The sequence below is a fragment of the Microtus oregoni genome, unplaced genomic scaffold (genome assembly GCF_018167655.1).
Source record: "Microtus oregoni isolate MIOR12 unplaced genomic scaffold, Mior012 000073F_002, whole genome shotgun sequence".
In the NCBI taxonomy this organism is placed as follows: domain Eukaryota; kingdom Metazoa; phylum Chordata; class Mammalia; order Rodentia; family Cricetidae; genus Microtus; species Microtus oregoni.
In genome coordinates, this window is record NW_024543982.1 from 465,228 (window position 1) to 485,663 (window position 20,436).

The 20,436-nt window shown below is 35.5% G+C and overlaps 1 protein-coding gene across 1 annotated transcript in view; it reads right to left on the bottom strand.

Moving 5' to 3' along the window:
* Positions 1–20,436, bottom strand: part of LOC121441087 (rab proteins geranylgeranyltransferase component A 1) — a 172,142-nt gene that overhangs the window by 82,742 nt on the left and 68,964 nt on the right. The window contains exons 6-8 of the mRNA XM_041642219.1: positions 18,361–18,477; positions 17,737–17,857; positions 15,985–16,210 (exon numbers count right to left, since the gene is read on the bottom strand). Coding sequence (XP_041498153.1) covers positions 15,985–16,210; positions 17,737–17,857; positions 18,361–18,477 — 464 coding nt within the window. The remainder of the gene's footprint in view (positions 1–15,984; positions 16,211–17,736; positions 17,858–18,360; positions 18,478–20,436) is intronic.

Genomic DNA, 20,436 nt, shown 5'->3' on the forward strand with positions numbered 1-20,436 from the left:
TTGTAATATTAGACAGCCAGTCAAAACAACTTCTATGAACATTTCCCCAGGTCAGTTTTCCCAGAATTATATTCTGGTCTTTGTATGAAAAGAGATTAAGGGGATTGCTGTTAAAGGGCAAAAATAAAAAGCTTACTTGTGAGGCAGACACCAAAAACCCATATTTCATTCTTTCTGACTTCTTATGCAATTATATGTATTTGTGTATATGTGTATGTATGTGTGTATATATGTGTGTGTGTGTGTGTGTGTGTGTTTCAAAAAATGTCAATATCTGGTCATTTAAGACTTCCCACCATTTTCAGATATATTTATCCAAATTAACAAATGCCTTTTATGATTCTAAAAACTCCCTGTAGAAAAAAAAAGTCCTGATTATTAAAAAATGGAATAAGTGAATTTCTTTAGCCTGAAAGGAACTTTCTACTATGATATTTCCAAAAGCAACTCACAAAACATTAAAGAAAACATCTCCTGATCGCCTAATGCTGAATTCTTAACTAAAGGCTTTCAAAACCAAATGGCACACCAATACCAAATATTTTAGTCTATATTAAAAATCTAAACCACTGACTTTCTTTTGAGTGAGGTATCCCAGACCCAAAAACATGAACATGGGATGTACTCACTCATAATTGGTTTCTAGCCATAAATAAGGGTCACGGAGTCTACAATAGGTGAATCTAAAGAAGCTAAGTAAGAAGGGGAACCCAAGGAAAAACATATAGTTATCCTCTTGGCTAAGGGAAGTAGACCAAATTGCCGGGGAGAAAACTGGGATCTTGGGGGTGGGGTGGGATGGGGGTAAGGGGAGATGAGGAGAGATAAGTTAGAAGGGAAGGAGGTCGGGCCTTGGGAAAACAGGAGGATTGGGATAAAGGAAGGTTGGACAGGGGAGCACGGAACCACAATTCTTAGTTAAGGGAGCCACTTTAGGGTTGGCAAGAGACCTGACCCTAGAGGGGCTCCCAGGTGCCCAAGTTGAGGTCCCCAGTTAGTTCCTTGGGCAGTTGAGGATAGGGAACCTGAAATGACCCTATCCTTGAGCAATACTGACGAATATCTTGCATATCATCAAAGAACCTTCATCTGGTGATGGATGGAGATAGAGACAGAGACCCACACTGGAGCACTGGACTGAGCTCCCAAGGTCCCAATGAGGAGCAGAAGGAGGGAGAACATGAGCAAAGAAGTCGGGACCACGAGGGATGCACCCACCCACTGAGACAGTGGAGCTGATCTATTGAGAGCTCACCAAGACCAGCTGGACTGTGACTGAAAAAGCATGGGATAAAACTGGACTCTCTGAACATGGCGAACAATGAGGGCTGATGAGACGCAAAGGACAATGGCACGGGGGTTTGATCCTACGTAATGTGATGGCTTTGTGGGAGCCTAGCCAGTTTGGATGTTCACCTTCCTAGATATGGACGGAGGTGGGAGGTCCTAGGTCTTACCACAGGGCAGAAAACCCTGACTGCTCTTTGGACTGGAGAGGGAGGGCGAAAGGAATGGGGGGAGGGGGAGAAGGGTGGGAGGAGGGGGCGTAGGGTGGGAGGAGGGGGAGGGAAATGGGAGGCTGGGAGGAGGTGGAAACTTGTTTTTTTTTTTCTCTCCTTTTCTCAATAAAAAAAGAAAAAAAAATCTAAACCAGTGGTTACCATAAAATGAAAGCAGCATCTGCATGCCCCATTTGGGATAGAATTCTGAAATCACTAATTGAATGCATCCAATGGAGGATACTTCCTTTCCTTTCCATTCCTGTTGCTCCAATAATCTTGAATAAATGTTGTTAAAGATGCATACATACCTTTACATATTTTGTACATTTGGGTCTCGCTCATGCTCTGTTTTAAAATTTAATAATTTAGAGATAAGCTTGAGATCTACAATAATAAAGGTCTTTCCTTACATATTATATTGCAATTATCTGATTTTTCACAAATAACATGCAGGGAGACATTGAGTCTGAATACTCAGTTAAAAAAAGTTTGATGGTCATTATTTGAGTGTTCATGGTTATAAAAACACATATACACACATGTGTGTTTATACACGTATGCTAGAACTGAAACATTCTCATTGTTCATCTTAAATAGTTTTCCACACTGGAAGGATAAAATGAGATCAAATACAGGCCATTAAATCACAAAGGACTAAATTACTGAGCAAAGTGTGAAATACTCCCTTATTTCCATTTTTCCCTTACACAAAACTCTCTGGGCAGTCCCTTTCTACTTATAAAATATGCAAAATCTGTTTGCTCATTCTTGTGAGAGGGCTCAACAGGTAAAGCCACCTGCTGCCAAGCACAATGCACATGAATTTGATTGAACCCCGGAACTGCACAATGGAAGGAAAGACATAATACTTGCAAATTGGTCTTTACCATCTACATACACACCGTGCGATTTGTATAGTGTGCACATGCTTGAGCACACATCCACACACGTGCACAGTGGATGAATAAAGAAATTAAATTTGGTTTGCTCACACTGTGCTGCTCCATTTCTCAGATTATAAAAACATGCCACTATATAAAATCAATTCTGAACTAGAAAGTAGTTCTAAAATTTATTATGTCATCAACTACACAGATAGCAGCAATAAATTCCTAAAGTAAGGGGTAGAAAAGAACTTGTTTGAAAAATAAACTGTTTTAAAAACATCTATATACTGGACACATAGTCTGTACAATGTGCCAGAAAATAATATACTAACCAACTGAAACATAGTAAAGAAAATTGTAAGACTTGCTAGACTAGAAAAATACATAGGTTTCAATGACTTTCCTTCCAATATGGTCCCAATTATATGCCCTGACATATTAATGTCTACTAGGTAGCAAAATAAATAAGCTTCACTTTCTTTGCTAAAAAATCTACCTATATAAAATGATAAAAGCCTCAAAAGGCATTATTCATGGAAGTTATCTCTAGTAGTTAAAATGTTATACTGCTTACACAGAATTCATTTAGGATGCAAGGATATGACTTACAAATGTCTTTGAATCCTTCACATAAATATGCATGCACACCATTTATAACAGTAGCCTTGATGAGAACACACTGTAACTGGCTGTGAGAAATGCTTAAGAGACTTATATTAAAACAGAATACAGAATGGTGGTTAGAAATCACAGAACAGGTGACACCTTAGTCTGATAACCTGGTGATAAAAAGTGTAGGCTATGATGTATAGACAGTGGTAGTGTTAGTAGTTTAGGATATAAACAGATCAATATTTACATGAAATTACAGTGAATTATGCAGTAAATTCATTAAAAACTTAAAAAAAATCATATCCCTAAGCAAAGTAAAGCATTTTTTTTTTACTAATTCAGTACCAGTAAATAAAATACACCAAGAACTCAGAGTAGTGTTCATTACTAAAGAACTAGTTAAATGTATAATATAATATTTCAAGTATTACAGGGAATGGTTTGTTTGTTGTTTTTAGTATACATACATTCATTGTACCATTCCTTGAAAATATTCGAAATTGAAGATCAAGCACAATTTTTGTAACATCAAATTTGAACCACAGGCACAATACTGATGCAAGCTCAGTAAAAGAATAAAAAGGAAGTTTGATAGTAGTTTAGCCTTAAAATATCAATGAAATGATTCCTAACAAAAATCATAGATCTGTGCCTAGTCCAACTGTCATCAGAGAGGCTTCCTCCAGCAGCTGATTGGATCAGAAGCAGACACCCACAGATAAACATTAAATGGAGTTTGGGAAACTATAGTAAGTACTGTAGTAGCCTGAGGATCAAGGACACCAGGAGAACACAGCCCACAGAATCAACTAAGCAGGGTTCACAGGGGCTCAAAGAGACTGAAGCAGCAATCAGGGAGCCTGCATGGATCTGCACTAGTTTCTCTGCACATATGCTATGATGGTTTAACTCCAGGTATTTGTGGGACACTAATAGAGGGAGAGGTATTGTCTCTGACTCTTTTGCCTGCACTTGAGACCCTTTTCTTCCTCCTGGGTTGCCTCATTCAGCCTTACTATGAGGAGATGTGCCTAGTATCTTGTTATGCCATATTTGGTTGATATAACTGGAAAGCTTGCTCTTTTCTGAAGGCAAACAAAGGAGGGGTGGATCTGGGGGAGAGGGGGGGTAGAGCGGGACTGGGAGGAGCATAGTGGAGGGAGAGGATGCTGTAGTTACGATGTACTGTATGAGAGAATGATTAAAAAGAAAAAAAACAAGGAACAACAAACAAAAAGTGATTAACCACCAACTTAGGAGAAATTGTTCTTGTTTAAGAAATAATACACAAAAGTCTCATTCTGAAATATTTTCATATTTTGGAATATTTGAATATACAAAAGGTGACAACGTATCATAGTGATGAGACCCAAATTCAAATAGTAATTAATTTGTATTTAATATATACCTAATAAACAAAACATGAAGGTAAGTTAATACAATATGTTTGATGCATGGGTGTTTAGGCTATGAAGTACCAGGTAACGTGCTCTTCTCCACTTGTAGCATCATGTCTACACTCCCAAATTTCAGACTTGGGTATATTAAGAATTTCAATGTTTTTAGAAAAAGACTACTGCTTTTTATATGATTAGTTTTAGATAGGGCCTCACTGTATAGCACATGTTGGCCTCAAACTCATGGTGACAGGATTGCAACGGTGCAACATGATGCTTGGTTGCTGCATTCCGTCTGTATAACGCATTAATAAATGTCAATGTGCTGTAGATAACTTCACAAGGAATTTTTTATTCTTTCCCTGTTCTTTACCTAGTTTGGTAGGTATGAATGTGGCAATAGAGAAAAATACACCATAGTTTCTGAAAAAAAAAAACCCACAAGAAACAGCAATTATACATGAAGGAGTAACTAAGAAAAATAAGATAAAGCACCCTACTTAGGTTCTTTAAAACAATTTTTCTGTGTTTTTGAGATTATAGTTTAATTATATTTCTCCCTTCCCTTTCCTCCCTCCAAACTGTCCTATACACCCCTCCCCGATCTCCATCAAATTCATAGCCTCATTTTTTACTAACTGTTAGATGCACATGAATATGTTTGTATACATACATATTTATGTATTATTTATAGATTATATTTATACTTAGGTATACATGCACATGTATACCTAAATATAATCTGGGTGGTACACAACAGTAGGATATGATGCAGAGGCAGATGCAGGAGGATCAAAAGTCCCTACTTAATTTCAACTAATAGGATGAGCTATGGCTCTAAGGACCCAAAAGTCCTCCATTATCTTTACTTTGTTCCCTATTTAGGAGGAAGAAAGTGATCTATAATATTCAGAAATCGGTCACTTACATTCTTATAATCTTATTCTTATTAGGAAATAAAAAAATGTGAAAATACACATTTCCATTGATACTTTGTAATGTATACTATAATAATAGAACAATCAGTTCACACTGGAAAAAAATCAAATTTTACGCAAAACAATTCTTACTGCACTCCTAAGACTGAAGGAAAGCAAGTGCCCATGATAAATATCTCATCCCCTGAAACACCCACTAGAACACAATAAAAAACTAGGGCTGAAATTACAGCTTTGAGCAATAAACACTTCAAACAATTATGTGTACAAACGCTTTGTGCCAGTATCACTACAGTGGAGCTGTATACTGAGTTCCATAAATAAGTGAAGGTCCTGGAAAGTAACTATAAGACCTCAAGTTTGTAGTGACATGTTGATAAAAGCAAATAACTCCAGAAATATAAACTACATAAAATTCTGAGTGACCAGATCCAAGGAAAGCAATGCAAGAGGAAATAAGACACTGATGTGAATCAGCAGAATTAACACATGACACTAATAGACCATATGGAAGTACATATTAAACAGAACGAGAATGTAAAATTCTAACCTCTGAGAGTCTGCACACAAATTGGAGGATATACCTATACTAAAGCATACACAGACACTCATAACATGAAAAAAACCCAACAAATATTTTATAAGAAGACAGTGTAGTAAAAAATGTAGGACACTGAAAACACTATCTTAAAAAAAACACTTCAAAGAAAAGAGATGCAACTTACAAAGAAACCACAAATTAGACTGACTTCAAACTTTTTAAGAGCAAAAAATGAGATATAAGTAACAGAATAAACATTAAAAATAATGAAAGGAACTGTCAACCTAAATTCATTTGTGAGTTCCATTCAATCAAAAGGTTAAAGCAAGCCAACAGATATAGTTATTTTCTGATACAGAAATTCTAGGGGGAAAGGTTGCAAAGGAGAGGAAAGAAGCATACTGCAGCTAGTAGGACTCAGCTGAGCTCAGCACAAGTACTAATCACAAGCACAACTATGCTGATAGAGCCCAATCACAGACTCCAAAACACTGAACAGAAAAGGACACAAAGATATGGCACGTAAATAAGTACTCAAAACTTATTCAACTATCAGGCGGAACAGACGTTTGAAGAAAAAAATAAGGATAACAAAAATCAGCAGATAATTAAAATATTAAAGTTATTACGGGATGTTGACAAATTTCTATGGTTTTAATAAATGACACAACGAATGTAAAGTAAGCTTTGATGAAATTACAGGGAAAAATATAATATCAAAATGAAGATTTAAAAAATCTCAAATATTGGTAAACCAACAGGAAAAAATTCAATAAAAGAAAATTTTATTTGAAAATTAAATTACAATAAATTTGAAAATTACAACTTAAGTTTGATTTATTGAACTCTGAAAACAATTCTCGGATAATAATGTACCTTTCATTTGTATAAATATTTTTGAGAAAATAGAGAGAAATTATAAAATCTGATGATTATACTAAGTCACAAACCTTAAAACATCAGTATCCCCAAAATATTTGTCTTCATAATACAATTAAATTTAATACTGAGAGAAAAAATGTCTAAGTTAGTTATTCTTAAACACCTTAATAACTGTAAATTCAACGAATAAACCTTAATAGAAATGAAAAATTAGAATTGATAACAAAATACATAAAAACTAGTAACATAAAAAATAACTCCTGCATATGCACATAATTTAGAAGTTTTTATTAGATGAAACGATAAGCTGAGTGTGGTGTGACATACTTATGTAATCTGAGTGTGTCAGAAGCTAAAGCAGGAGAATGGTGAGTTTGAGGTTAGCCTGAGCTACATATTTTTCACACACACAAACAAGAAAACTAATAGAGTTGACTTTTCAAAACATAAAACACACAGATAATATTGTATTTTATCATTTACCATGATAAAATAATAGATGTACATTGTGGAGCTTTAAAAACTACAGTATCATGAAAAGTTAATATTAATCAAAGTTTTACACACTCAGACACAGAAACTATATATGGCACAATTCACTGTGGAGAGAAAAGTAAACAACACAAAAATAAATGTGGTCCATACCGTCTTACTGCAATTGCATTTTGTAGTCAGCAAACTCAGATGTTACACATGTCCACTTAAAATTCTAATGGTATAAAACATCACAAAAGCAGTTTGTCTCTCCAAGAAATTGTGTGTAGCAGTAATATTACAATAACTATCCATAAAATATGTGTTAATCAATAATGGTATTGGAATGGTTTCAAGTTAACCACACACACACAAGTTACCAAGATTTAGACTTTGGGGGTTAGAGATCTGATTTCAAGGAGGGATCAGTTCCACTAACTATTACATCAAACAAGTTTCAAGTTTCAGCCTAATAACTGGGAAATGAAAGGAAGAATACAAAAGAACTAAATTAAGTCGCCTACAAGGAAAGCCATAGAGACAGTAAAGAACAAAAATTAATAAACAAAGATTTAACTGAGACAACTCAAACAGCAAACTTAATTCGCAGAAATCTAATAGAGTTATAAAACTTCTCCAAGGTTACAATGGCAGTATATAGAGACACTTTGACTTAAACAGAAGCAGTATATCTACAAAACTCATATTCTTAACTACTATGTTATATTATGACTGGTAATATAACATAGCTTCCTGAATCTAACTATATTATCTTAACAATTTACTTGTGACACACAAACAGAAAAAACATAAAATTTTAGCTATGATCAATAATCAGAATACACTTAAAATCCTATAAATCATGAGGAAAAGGACAGCAACTAGTGAAATAATATTATGATAGTAAAATATAAAACACATATGCTATGCCTAAAAAATAACCCATTCATGGCTGGAGATGACTCACTGATTAAGAGCACTGGCTACTCTTGCAGAGGACCCATGTTTGATTCTCAGCTACCACATATCAGCACACAAGCATCTGTAACTTTAGTTACAGTGGATCCTACATTCTCTTCTGGCCTCTGTGGACACCAGGCACACATGTGATGCACATATATACTGTAGGCAAAGCATTCATACATAATAAATTATTAAAAAAATCATTCTTAGGTATGTATCCTAATGGCAGTTCTTATACATGCTTACCTGAGTATATGTGTGTGCCTGTGCATGCCTGAGTGTTCTGCTCCATCACATTTCACCTTATTCCAACAGGACATAGTGGTTTGAATGAGAACATCCCCAAATATCTGCTGGAGTTGTTTGGGGAGGTTTAGCTGGTACAGCCTTGCGGGGGGCAGTATAGTACTACAAATGGGATTTGAGTGTTTAGTCTCTTCACACATTAAGTTCACTTTGCTTCCTGCTTGCAAATGAAGGTGTGAGATGAGCTTCCTGTTCCAGCCACCATACTTGCTGCTATGGTTCCCCACCATGATATGACTCCCACCCCTCTGGAAATGTAGGCCCAAATAAATGCTTCTTTCCATAAAGTATCTTATTCATGCTGTTTTAGAAAAATTAAGCCAGGTTTTCTCACTAAACTTGAAGCTAGGATTGTGGCAGTGATCCTCTAGTCTCAGACTTCTTCCACAGAGCCCTAGAGTTACAGGCTTTTCATGTGGGTTCTGAGGATGCGACCTCAGATCCTCATGCTCGCATAGCAAGCATTCTTTATCTACAGCTCCATCTTTCTAACTCCTAAAGAAAGTCTTGACCACATAAAAGACATACTGTGCTGGCTATTCTTTTGTCAATTTGACATAAAAATTACAGAGTTTATCTGAAAGAAAGGAGCCTCAATTAAGAAAAGGCTGCTATAATATTCAGCTGTAACCATTTAATTAGTGAGCAATAGGGGAGGGCCCATCACTTTGTGGGTGGTGCCATTCCTGGGTTGGTGGTCCTGGGTTCTACAGGAAGCAGGCTGAGTAAGCCACTGAGGGCAAGCTTGTAAGCATCACCCCTCCATCAGCTCCTACTTCCAGGTTCCTGCTCGGTTTGAGCTCCTATCCTGACTTCCTTTGATGATGAACAATGATATGGAAGTGTAAGTCAAATATACCCCTTCCCTCCCCAAGTTGTTTTGGTCATGGTGTTTAATCATACCAACAGAAACCCTAACGAAGGCACATACATAGGATGTTAATAGAAAAACATCAAAAAGTAGTTTGAAAAGGTAGTTTATGGTACATTCACAACTGACCTATCTAATAATGAAAATTATATAAAATATAATAGAATAAATATGAATAAAATATAAATATAAAAAATAAAAATGTATATAGTGTAATGATTGTTTTGTTTCTTTAAGAGACAAGCCACACCCACTCCTTTCCCCATCCTGTGAGGCAGGCTGATCTTCAGCTTCCTGCCTTGGTCCTCTTTCTTCCCGTCCCTCTCTCGAAGAGGCAGCTTCTGCCTCTCTACTCACTTCTCCCCTTACCCCCTTCTCTGTCTCTCTTCTCTCTCCTCTCTCTCTTTCCTCTCCTCCCCTTTTCCCCTGCCCTCCATAACCCACCTAATAAATGTCTAACTTCACTCTGCATGGTATGCCCCTTGCCTGCCTGCCGCGTGGTCTCCCGCTCCAGCTCTGCCTGGGACTCGCTGCTCTAGGGACCTGCTGCCCCCTGCCTGCCGGGGATCCAGCAGCAAGTTACTCAGGGATCCGCAGCATGGCTCACATCGTAATATTGTTGAAACATAATGTTGGATGACAACAGCAATTTATAATATTTTATAAGGTTCAAAAACACGCCAAACTGAATATATCATTTAGATGCAACCAATAAACATGAAACTTCCTATAAAAATAGAATGAATTTATTTTGGCATAGGAACTTCTAACTATGCCTGGCCTCAATGTGCTATATAGTCAAGAGTGGCCTTAAGCACAGAAAATATATTCAACAAAATCATAGAAGAAAAGTTTCCCAAACTAAAGAAGGTTATCCCTATGCAGGTACAAGGAGCGTACAGAACACCAAATCGACTGGATCCGCTTGCCATAAAATAATCAAAATGCAAAACATACAGAACTAAGAAAATACTAAGAGGGGCAAAGGAAAAAGGTCAAGTAATATATAAAGGTAGACCTATTAGAATTACACCCAACTTTTCAATGGAAACCATGAAAGCCAGAAGGTCTGGACAGATGTGCTGTAGACAGTAAGAGACCACAGATGCAGGCCCAGATTACTATACCCAGCAAAGCTTTCAATCACTAATGATGGAAAAAGCAAGATATTCTATGACAAAACCAGATTTAAATAATATCTATCCATTAATCCAGCCTTACAGAAAGTATATAAGGAAAACTCCAACCCAAGGAAGCTAACTACACCCACAAAAATACAGGTAAAAGATAAACTCACACCACGAAAACCAAAAGAAGGGAAACACACACAGTATCATCACTCAACCCCTTCTAAAAAAGAACAAGGAATTAACAATCACTGGTCATTAATATCTCTTAATATCATAGGACTCATTTCACCTGTAAAGGACTCATTTCACCTATAAAAAGACACAGGCTAAGAGAATGGATACAAAAGCAGGATTCATCTGTCTGCTGTATACAAGAAACACATCTCAACCTCAAAGACAGACATTACCTCAGAGTAAAGGGTTAGGAAAAAAATTTCCAATCAAATGATCTAAGAAACAAGCGGGTGTAGCTCTCCTAATATCTAACAAAATTGACTCCAAACTAAAATCAATTAAAAGATGCGGAGGGCACTTTATAATCATAACAGGAAAAATACATCAAGATGAAGTCTCAGTCATGAACATCTATGTGCCAAATAAAAGATCACCCACATATGTAAAAGAAAAATTGCATATAAAGCTTAAATAATAATAATAAAAAGCATATAAAACCCCACACACTAATAGTAGGAAACTACAACACCCCACTCTCCACAACGGACAGGTCAACAAGAGAAATTTAACAGATCAATAAGAGAACTAACAGATGTCATGACTCAAATTGACTTAAAAGATATCCACAAAACATTCCACCCAAACACAAAAGAACATAACTTCTTTTCAGCACCTCATGGAACCTTCTCTAAAACTGACCCCATACTTGGTAACAAAGCAAACCTCCACAGATACAAAAAATTGGAGTAACCCCTTGTATCTTATTGGATCACCATGTTTTAAAATTAGGACTCAACAAAAACACTAATTTCACAAAGCCCACAAACACGTGGAAATTAAACCGAGCTCGATTGAACCACTCTGGGTCAAGGAAGAAATAAAGAAAGAAATTAAAGACATCCTAGAATTCAACAAAAATGAATGCACAACGTACCCAAACCTGTGGGACACTATGAAAGCATTGCTGAGAGAGAAGTTCATAGCAAAATGGAGAAAGCTCACATTAGTGACCTAACAGCATGCCTGAGAGCTCTAGAACAAAAAGAAGCAGACTCACCCAGAAGGAGTAGATGACAGGAAATAATCAAATTGAGGGCTGAAATCAATAAAACAGAAACAAAGAAAACAATACAAAGAATCAACGAGACAAAGAGATGGTTCTTGAGAAAATCAACAAGATAGACAAAGCCTTACCCAAACTAATCAAAAGGCAGAATGAAAAAAACCGAATTAATAAAATCGGAAATCAAAGGGAGACATAAAAACAGACACTGAGGATATCCAGAGAATCATTAGCTCATATTACAAAAACCTGTACTCCAAAAAATTGGAAAATGTAAAAAAAAAAAATGAACAATTTTCTGGATAGGTAACACACACCAAAATTAAATCAAGACCTGGTGGACAATATAAACATACCTATAACCTGCAAGGAAACAGAAGCACTCATCAAAAGCTTCCCAAGCAAAAAAGGCCCAGGGTCAGATGGTTTCAGCTCAGAATTCTACCAGAACTTCAAAGAAAAGCTACTACCTAAACTCCTCAAAGTGTTCCACATAATAGAAACGGAAGAAACATTGCCAAATTCTTTTCATGAAGCTTCAGTTACACTGATACTAAAACCACACAAAGACTCAACCAAGAGAGAATTACAGAACAATCTCACTCATGAACATAGAGGCAAAAATACTCAATAAAATACTTGTAAACCGAATCCAAGAACACATCAAAAAAATCATCCACTAGGATCAAGTCAGCTTCATCCCAGAGATGCAAGGATGGTTCAACATATGAAAACCTATCAAGGTAATCTACTATTATAAATAAACTGAAAAAAAACATATGATCATTTCATTAGATGCTGAAAAAGCATTTGACAAAATCCAACACCCCTTTATGATAAAGGTCTTAGAGAGAACAGGGGTACTAGCAACATATCTAAACATAATAAAAGCAATATACAACAATACAGCAAGCCGTCAGCCAACATCCAATTAAACTAAAAGAAACTGAAAGCGATCCCACTAAAAATCAGGACTAGGACAAAGCTGTCCACTCTGTCCATGTCTATTCAACATAGCTCTTGAGTTTTGACTATAAGCAATAAGACAACAAAAGGAGATAAAGGGGATTGAAACTGGAAAGGAATAAGTCAAACTTTCATTATTTGCAGATGATAAGACAATATACATAAGTGACCCCAAAAACTCTTGCTAGAAGACTTCTACAGCTGATAAATACCTTCAGTAATGTGGCAGGATACAAGATCAACTCAAAAAAAAAAAATCAGTAACCCTTCTAATATATAAATGATAAAGAAGTTGAGAAAGAAATCAGAAAAACAACACATTTCACAATAGCCACAAATAACAAAATTATTGGGGTAACACTAAACAAAGAAGTGAAAGTCCTCTTTGACAAGAACTTTAAGTCTTTGAAGAGAGAAATTGAAGAAGATACCAGAAAATGGAAAGATCTCCCATGCTCTTGTATAGGTAGGATCAACATAGGAAAAATGGAAATCCTGCTAAAGCAATCTATAGATTCAATGCAATCCCCATCAAAATCCCAACACAATTCTTCACAGACCTTGAAAAGAACAATATTCAACTTCATATGGGAAAAAAAAACTATCATAGCCAAAACAATACTGTAAAAACTTCCAGAGGCATCACCATTCCTGACATCAAGCTGTGTTATAGAGCTACAGTAATGAAAACAGCTTGGTATTGGCATAAAAATAGAGACATTGATCAATGGAATTGAATCAAAGACCCGAATATTAATCCATACACCTATGAACACCTGATTTTTGACAAAGAAGCTAAAAATATACAATGTAAAAAAAGCATCTTCAACAAATGGTGCTGGTAGAAGAATGAAAATAGATTCATATCTATCCCTATGCATAAAACTCAAGTCCAAATACATTAAGGATTTCAATATAAATCTGACCACACTGAATCTGACAGAAGAGAAAGTGAGAAGTAGCCTTCAATGCATGGGCACAGGGGACCACTTCCTAAATATAATACCAGTAGCACAGACACTGAGAGCAACAATAAATAAATGGGACCTCCTAAAACTGAGAAGCTTCTATAAAGCAAAGGACACAGTCAATAAGACAAAAAGGCAGTCTACTGCAGGAGAAAAGATTTTCACCAACCCCACATCAGACAGAAGTCTGATCTCCAAAATATATAAAGAAATGAAGAAATTAGACATCAAAATTCCAAATAACCCATTAAAAAATGTGGTACAGAACTAAACAGAGAATTCTCAACAGAAGAATCTCAAATGGCCAAAAGACACTTAAGGAAATGTTCAACATCCTTAGTCATCAGGGAAATGCAAATCAAAATGCTTCTGAGATACCATCTTATACCTGTCAGAATGGCTAAGATCAAAAACACCAATGATAGCCTATGCTGGAGGGGATGTAGTAAAGGGAACACTCATCCATTGCTTGTGGGAATACAAACTTGTACAAGCACTTTGGAAATCAGTATGGCAGCTTCTCAGAAAATTGGGAATCAACCTACCTCAGGACCCAGCAATACCACTCTTGGGCATATACGCAAAGATGCTCAATCATACTACAAACGCATTTGTTCAGCTATGTTCATAGCAGCATTATTTGTAATATCCAGAAGCTGAAAACAACATAGATACCCCTCAATGGAAGAATGGATAAAGAAAGTGTGGTACAGTTACACATTAGAGTACTACTCAGCAGTAAGAAAAAATGACATCTTGAAATTTGCATGCAAATGGATGGGATTAGAAAAAAACATCCTGAATGAGGTAACCCAGACCCAGAAAGATGAACATGGTATGTATTCACTCCTAAGTGGATACTAGCTATAAAGCAAAGGATATTGAGCCTATAGTTCATGATCATAGAGAAGTTAAGTAAAACGTGAACCCTAAGAAAAACATACATAGAGCTACCTGGAAAGGGGAAATAGACAAGATCACTTGACAAAATTGGGAACATAGGGGTGGGTAGAATAGGGAGGGCAGAAAGGGAAGACTAGGAGAGAAGGGAGGGGGTAGAACTTGAGGTAATGGGATAGTGGAAATGTAGGAAGGCCAGAGATGAGATCAAGGAAAGAGGTATTTTGAATAAGGGAGCCATTATGGGGCTAGCAAGAAACCTGGCACTAGAGAAATACCCAAGAATCCACAAGGATGACCCCAGCTAAGAACCTAAGCAATAGAAGAGAGGGGGCCCAAACTGGCCTTGCCCTGTAGTCAGACTGATGAATATCTTAAATATCACCATAGAACCTTCATCCAGCAACTGAGCTCCCAAAGTCCAGCTGAAGAGTGGGAGGACTGACAATATGAGCAACAAAGAGGTCAAGACCATGATGGGGACACCCACTGAAACAGTTTACCTGAGCTAATGGGAGCTTACCAACTCCAGCTGGACTGGGAAAGAACAAGCATAGGACCAAACTAGTTACTCTGAATGTAGTTGACAGTTGCATGGCTGGGGCAGATTGAGGGGCCAGTGGCACCAGGATTCATCCCTACTGCTTGTACTGGCTTTCTGGGATCCTATTCTCTTAGGATAGATACCTTGCTCAGCCTAGATATAGTAGGGTGGGCCTTGGACCTTTCTCAAAGCAATGTGCCTTACTGGCTCTGAGAAGGGGATGGGGGATAGAGTGAGGGGGTAGGTAGAAGAGAATGGGAGGAGGGGAGGAAGTGGGAACTGGATTGGTATGGAAAATGAAAAAAGATAGTTTATATTCTTTCTAAAAAAAATAAAAAAAGAGTGGCCTTTAATTCCTAACAGTCTTGCCGTTACACCCCACATGCTAAGAATACAGGGATGCACCACCAAGCTCAGCTTTAGTTAATTTTCATGTTATTCATACAATTCTTTTAAAAGACAGAAATCTTTTTTTTAATATTTATTTATTATGAATACAATATTCTGTTTGTGTGTATGCTAGCAGACCAGAAGAGGGCACCAGGCCCCATTACAGATGGTTGTGAGCCACCATGTGGTTGCTGGGAATTGAACTCAGGACCTTTGGAAGAGCAGGCAATGGCCTTAACCTCTGAGTCATCTCTCCAGCCCCAAAAGACAGAAATCTTAACTTACCTGCAAAAACACTGAGGGAGTTCTCCTTGGCCATATAAAGGAAACAGAAATGGAGTATTGCCGTACCGCCCAAGACAGTGAAGAAAGTTTTTGGTAGCTTTGAATTGAACTCAGGACCTTTGGAAGAGCAGGCAATGGCCTTAACCTCTGAGTCATCTCTCCAGCCCCAAAAGACAGAAATCTTAACTTACCTGCAAAAACACTGAGGGAGTTCTCCTTGGCCATATAAAGGAAACAGAAATGGAGTATTGCCGTACCGCCCAAGACAGTGAAGAAAGTTTTTGGTAGCTTTGAGACCATCTACAGTATGGCTTGTTGTCTCTGATGTCATAGCAATTGAATGCAGGACAAAATACTGCAGGTTGGGGGTTAATTTTTGAGTTTTTAAATATTCAGAAAATGTTGTTTCCTCATATGCTATGAAAAGAAAGATGAAATTTTATAAATTAAAACCAAATTTAATTTCTATTTAAAAACATCACACATTAATATAGCCAAATCTGTTAGAGACTTCAAACAGCATACAAGTGGTCATTATCACTACATTTTGGACTATTGGTCTTAAGAACAAAATATGGAAACAACCTCATATCCTAAATGATTTGATGGCACAGTTTTTAAAATTTAAATGATAAATCTTTATTTAGTATTTTATTGATATAAAAAACTAGGAAGACATTAAATAACTCAATGAATTATGGTGGGTGGCAATATCCTCAATTCATTAGCATTTAAACTATAGAATAATGTCAACACATGTGAAAATATTAAGCAAGATAAAATATAATGAACTGATAAAATGCATTAATAAAAATGTCATTTCTGCTACATTTTGCATTTTACTTTTCTTAAATATATATTTTGCATTCAAACCTAGAATAAAAACTTTTACTAAAAAATAATGAAACTAATTTCTTTCTGGCTCCTGGAACCCAAAATACTGACAATCACACTTCAAATAATACGGAACCCCTATAAACCTAATCCTTTCATTACATAACAGAAAACAAGTAAACGCTTTACTACTGGAAGGAAATAATCATGCAACAAAGGACATTACTTTAGGGAAATAATATAAGTCAATAAAAATAACAGAAATTAACTGACTGAGAGACTCTTAGTTTAAGCACTGGAAAGAACTACCTGGTATTTATTGAGGCTTTACTACCAAGAATTAGGTCTTCACAATTGTGTCAAAACAAATCAATGATGCAAATCTCAGTGTAATTTTATCAGTGAATTATCAACAAAATATTTTAATTTTGCACAATTTTCCAGCTCACATGTACTTGAAAAGCAGCTGACACTAAAACAATGAAATGAATTTTCAACGAACTAAAGTAACTGCCCTTAAGTTTGCAATAATACAATATTAATTGGAAACCATAGCTTCTCTAAATCTAGAGGTTTCCACTATACAATACATATCATTTATGTAAATCAAAATGAATGGCTCAATATGTCAAGTGAACGTAGTCTTAAAATATGACATCTACACAAATTTATTATTGATAATAATAACGATAAAATAACAAAAAAGAATGTGATATATCAACAATCAGTTAATAGGTCTTATCACATAAGCAATGTCCTATGCTCAATTCCTAGTGTCATACACACACAGATTAAATAATCAGCTAACCGGGGTATTTAATTTACAAAGACTAGAAATGGGAGTCTGGCATGACATTCTGGCAATGTTGAAAATATCTGCATTATACTTACTAGACACAAACTGAACTATGGCTAGCATAACTGAAGGAATGAACTTTTCAGCATTTTTTTTATTGAATTTAAATAGTACCATGTTGCTATGGCTAACTTACTGGATATAGTAGAGTTAGAGTACATTTGAGAATAATCAATTGTTTACCAAATTGAGGAAGCATATTAAAATTAAAATCACAAATAATTAGAAAACCCAAGTTAATGAAAAGCAATACCTTTGTATTCATCAGGATGTTCTTCATATTCCATACAAAATGTTAGAAATTTCATTAACATTCGTTTTTCTACCATAGTAAGTTGTTTGCTATTGAAGACATCTGCTCTAGAACAGGGAACCTGAAAAGATTTGAAAGTAAAGATGATTTGAAAATGCCTGCTAATCACACAAATATTCCACATTATACTTTGTATTCCTTTCCACATTACAAGGTTATCATTTCCATTCCATTCTGGCTGCTTCCTGTCACTTTTCATCAGCTCTAATAGCATCTCTGTTAACTACAGAGCTAATTAACTTGAGAGCTCTGTTACTTAATTCTGCCAAGTTGTTCTTCGTGCAATTAAAAGGCCAATGACATGTCACCCATAATAGGGAACATATGACAATTCAAATATAGTACTGCTGCCTGAAACTAGCATTCCTCAACATTCAATCAACCTGGGGAACAAATGTTCAAAAATATCACAGGAAACTTAATGAAGCAAATTTTGTATTTACCTTTATAAACAACCATGCAAAGATGGAAATAACTACCTTACTAGGAAAACAGATACAGTCCTTTGTTCTTTTTCTAAATGAGTAATAGTAACTTGGCTGACACAGTTGAGCGGTACAGTACCTGTTCCACAATTCCGTCTCGAAATGCAAGAATCCTCGTAATATTTTTAAACTCTGCATATCGACTAACATTTGATTTGATTAGAAGATCAATTAGTAATCCCCGAGAATAGAGAAGCTGCAGGTAGAAAGTGTTTGAGAGGATACCATCAAAGGCAAAATAATGGAAAACAGCAACTAACACACACAGACACACACACACACACACACACACACACACACACACACACACACACACCTGCTAGAATTGAAGTTACATGTTTTTTAAATGTAAAAGTATTATACAAATAATTTATTAAATGATCCCAGTTCATTATTGAAATTGAAACCAAAAAATTCTATAATATAAAGCTTTCTCTATAACTTGTTCTGGCAGTAAAGCCTGAACTCTTAAATGGTTCTTCTAGTCTTGTCTGGATATGAACATCCATGAATTTCATTACAGAAATGTTCATGTGTTTAGTTATGAAATCTCGGGTCTGCTAACAAGGTCACACTGCACACAGTACACCAACAGAACACTGTATTTCCTTCTGAAATATCTTTGTCATCTGAATGATATGGTACTTCAGAAAATAGAGCCAGTGGTTATAATAAGATGAGTACAGTGGAGCACCCCACGCTAACAATATAGACAAGTCAATAAAAACAAACAAAATGGCATCACATGGATTTGTGATAAATTTCCATAACAGAGTCAAATTCTAGGCCCCTCAAAATCTAAGTATATAATAGGACCATTTCAAGAAGTGAACAATTTTACTATTGACATGTGTGTGAAGCATTGACCTAATCTTTTGCCTTACCTCATAATTAATACCACGGAGTAAAACAATAAAACTTTATACAGTATTATCAGTCATGTTTGAAATTCAATCATGTATAAATATATATTTGTCTACTTCCTATGATCATTATATTTATATTCTATAACTCAAAAAATTAAAAAGATAAAGGATACTTCCATAATAACTAGAGAAAAATTAAATAAAATGTTTGACTATACAAAGAAATGTGACAGTTCAAAATTTTAATTTCAATAATTTGAGCACCTAGGAAGATAATCTGAAAATCAATATAAATTATGTACAATTTTGTAAACTATAAATATTAGGTAAGCATTATGCCAACCAAAGTTAGTGGCATTTTTAAGCATTAATCCAAATACTCTGACTAAATAAATATGCCATGTTATTTGATTAACTCATTCCTAACACACTACAAAACTGATACACTTTACATTATTTTTAAAATAACAAGTCTTAACTATAAAATAAAGTGGTATTTCAGTTCCTTAAAAAATAATTATTTCTAATGCAACACTATCACGAGATGCAAATTATATAAATTAATATTTATATAGACCAAAAACTCATTCTTATTAAATCAAATAAAACTTGAAACAAGTGAATTTCAGTTTCCACTGAAGAATAAAAACAAATTTCAACTAAAATTATCTTAGACATAAGTTTCTGAAACATGGAAAAAAATATATGTACCATATTTAATCATAAGTCTCTTTTTCTTTTTTTTGTATTTAATCTTTTTATTTTTAAGTATAAAAAGTGACAATAATGACAGCAGAAGAATTCGGAGAAATATAGAAGTCACTTCATCATTTATAAAGTCATTTATAAAGCAGTTTTGTCCCATGAGCTGAAATATTAAGTCACCATAGGAATTACACTTAGCTTCTTTACTTAGGATGTAATTTATATATGTTACAGCATATTTTAAATTCCTCACATCATCAGAGAAGTTGTAATCAACTGTTACCGTGGAGGACTCCCTTTTGAAACTTCTTTCCCCATTGTTTGGTTCAAAACAGTAGAATCTTCTATAGAAAACATTTTACATCCTTTGTTGGCTATTCTTTTCTCTCCTGAAAACTCTTGGAAGAACAAAAATCTTTTCGAAGTTCTACTCTTTTAAAGGGAGTAACTATCAGGCTATTTTCTCCATTAGAAGTTATATTTATTACAACATATTCCTCATGAACTTTGAGGATCAGGGAGGAGTCATTAGACCAGATTAATAGTTTGAGTCTTAAGAGATTGAAAGCTAAGAAAGAAGACAC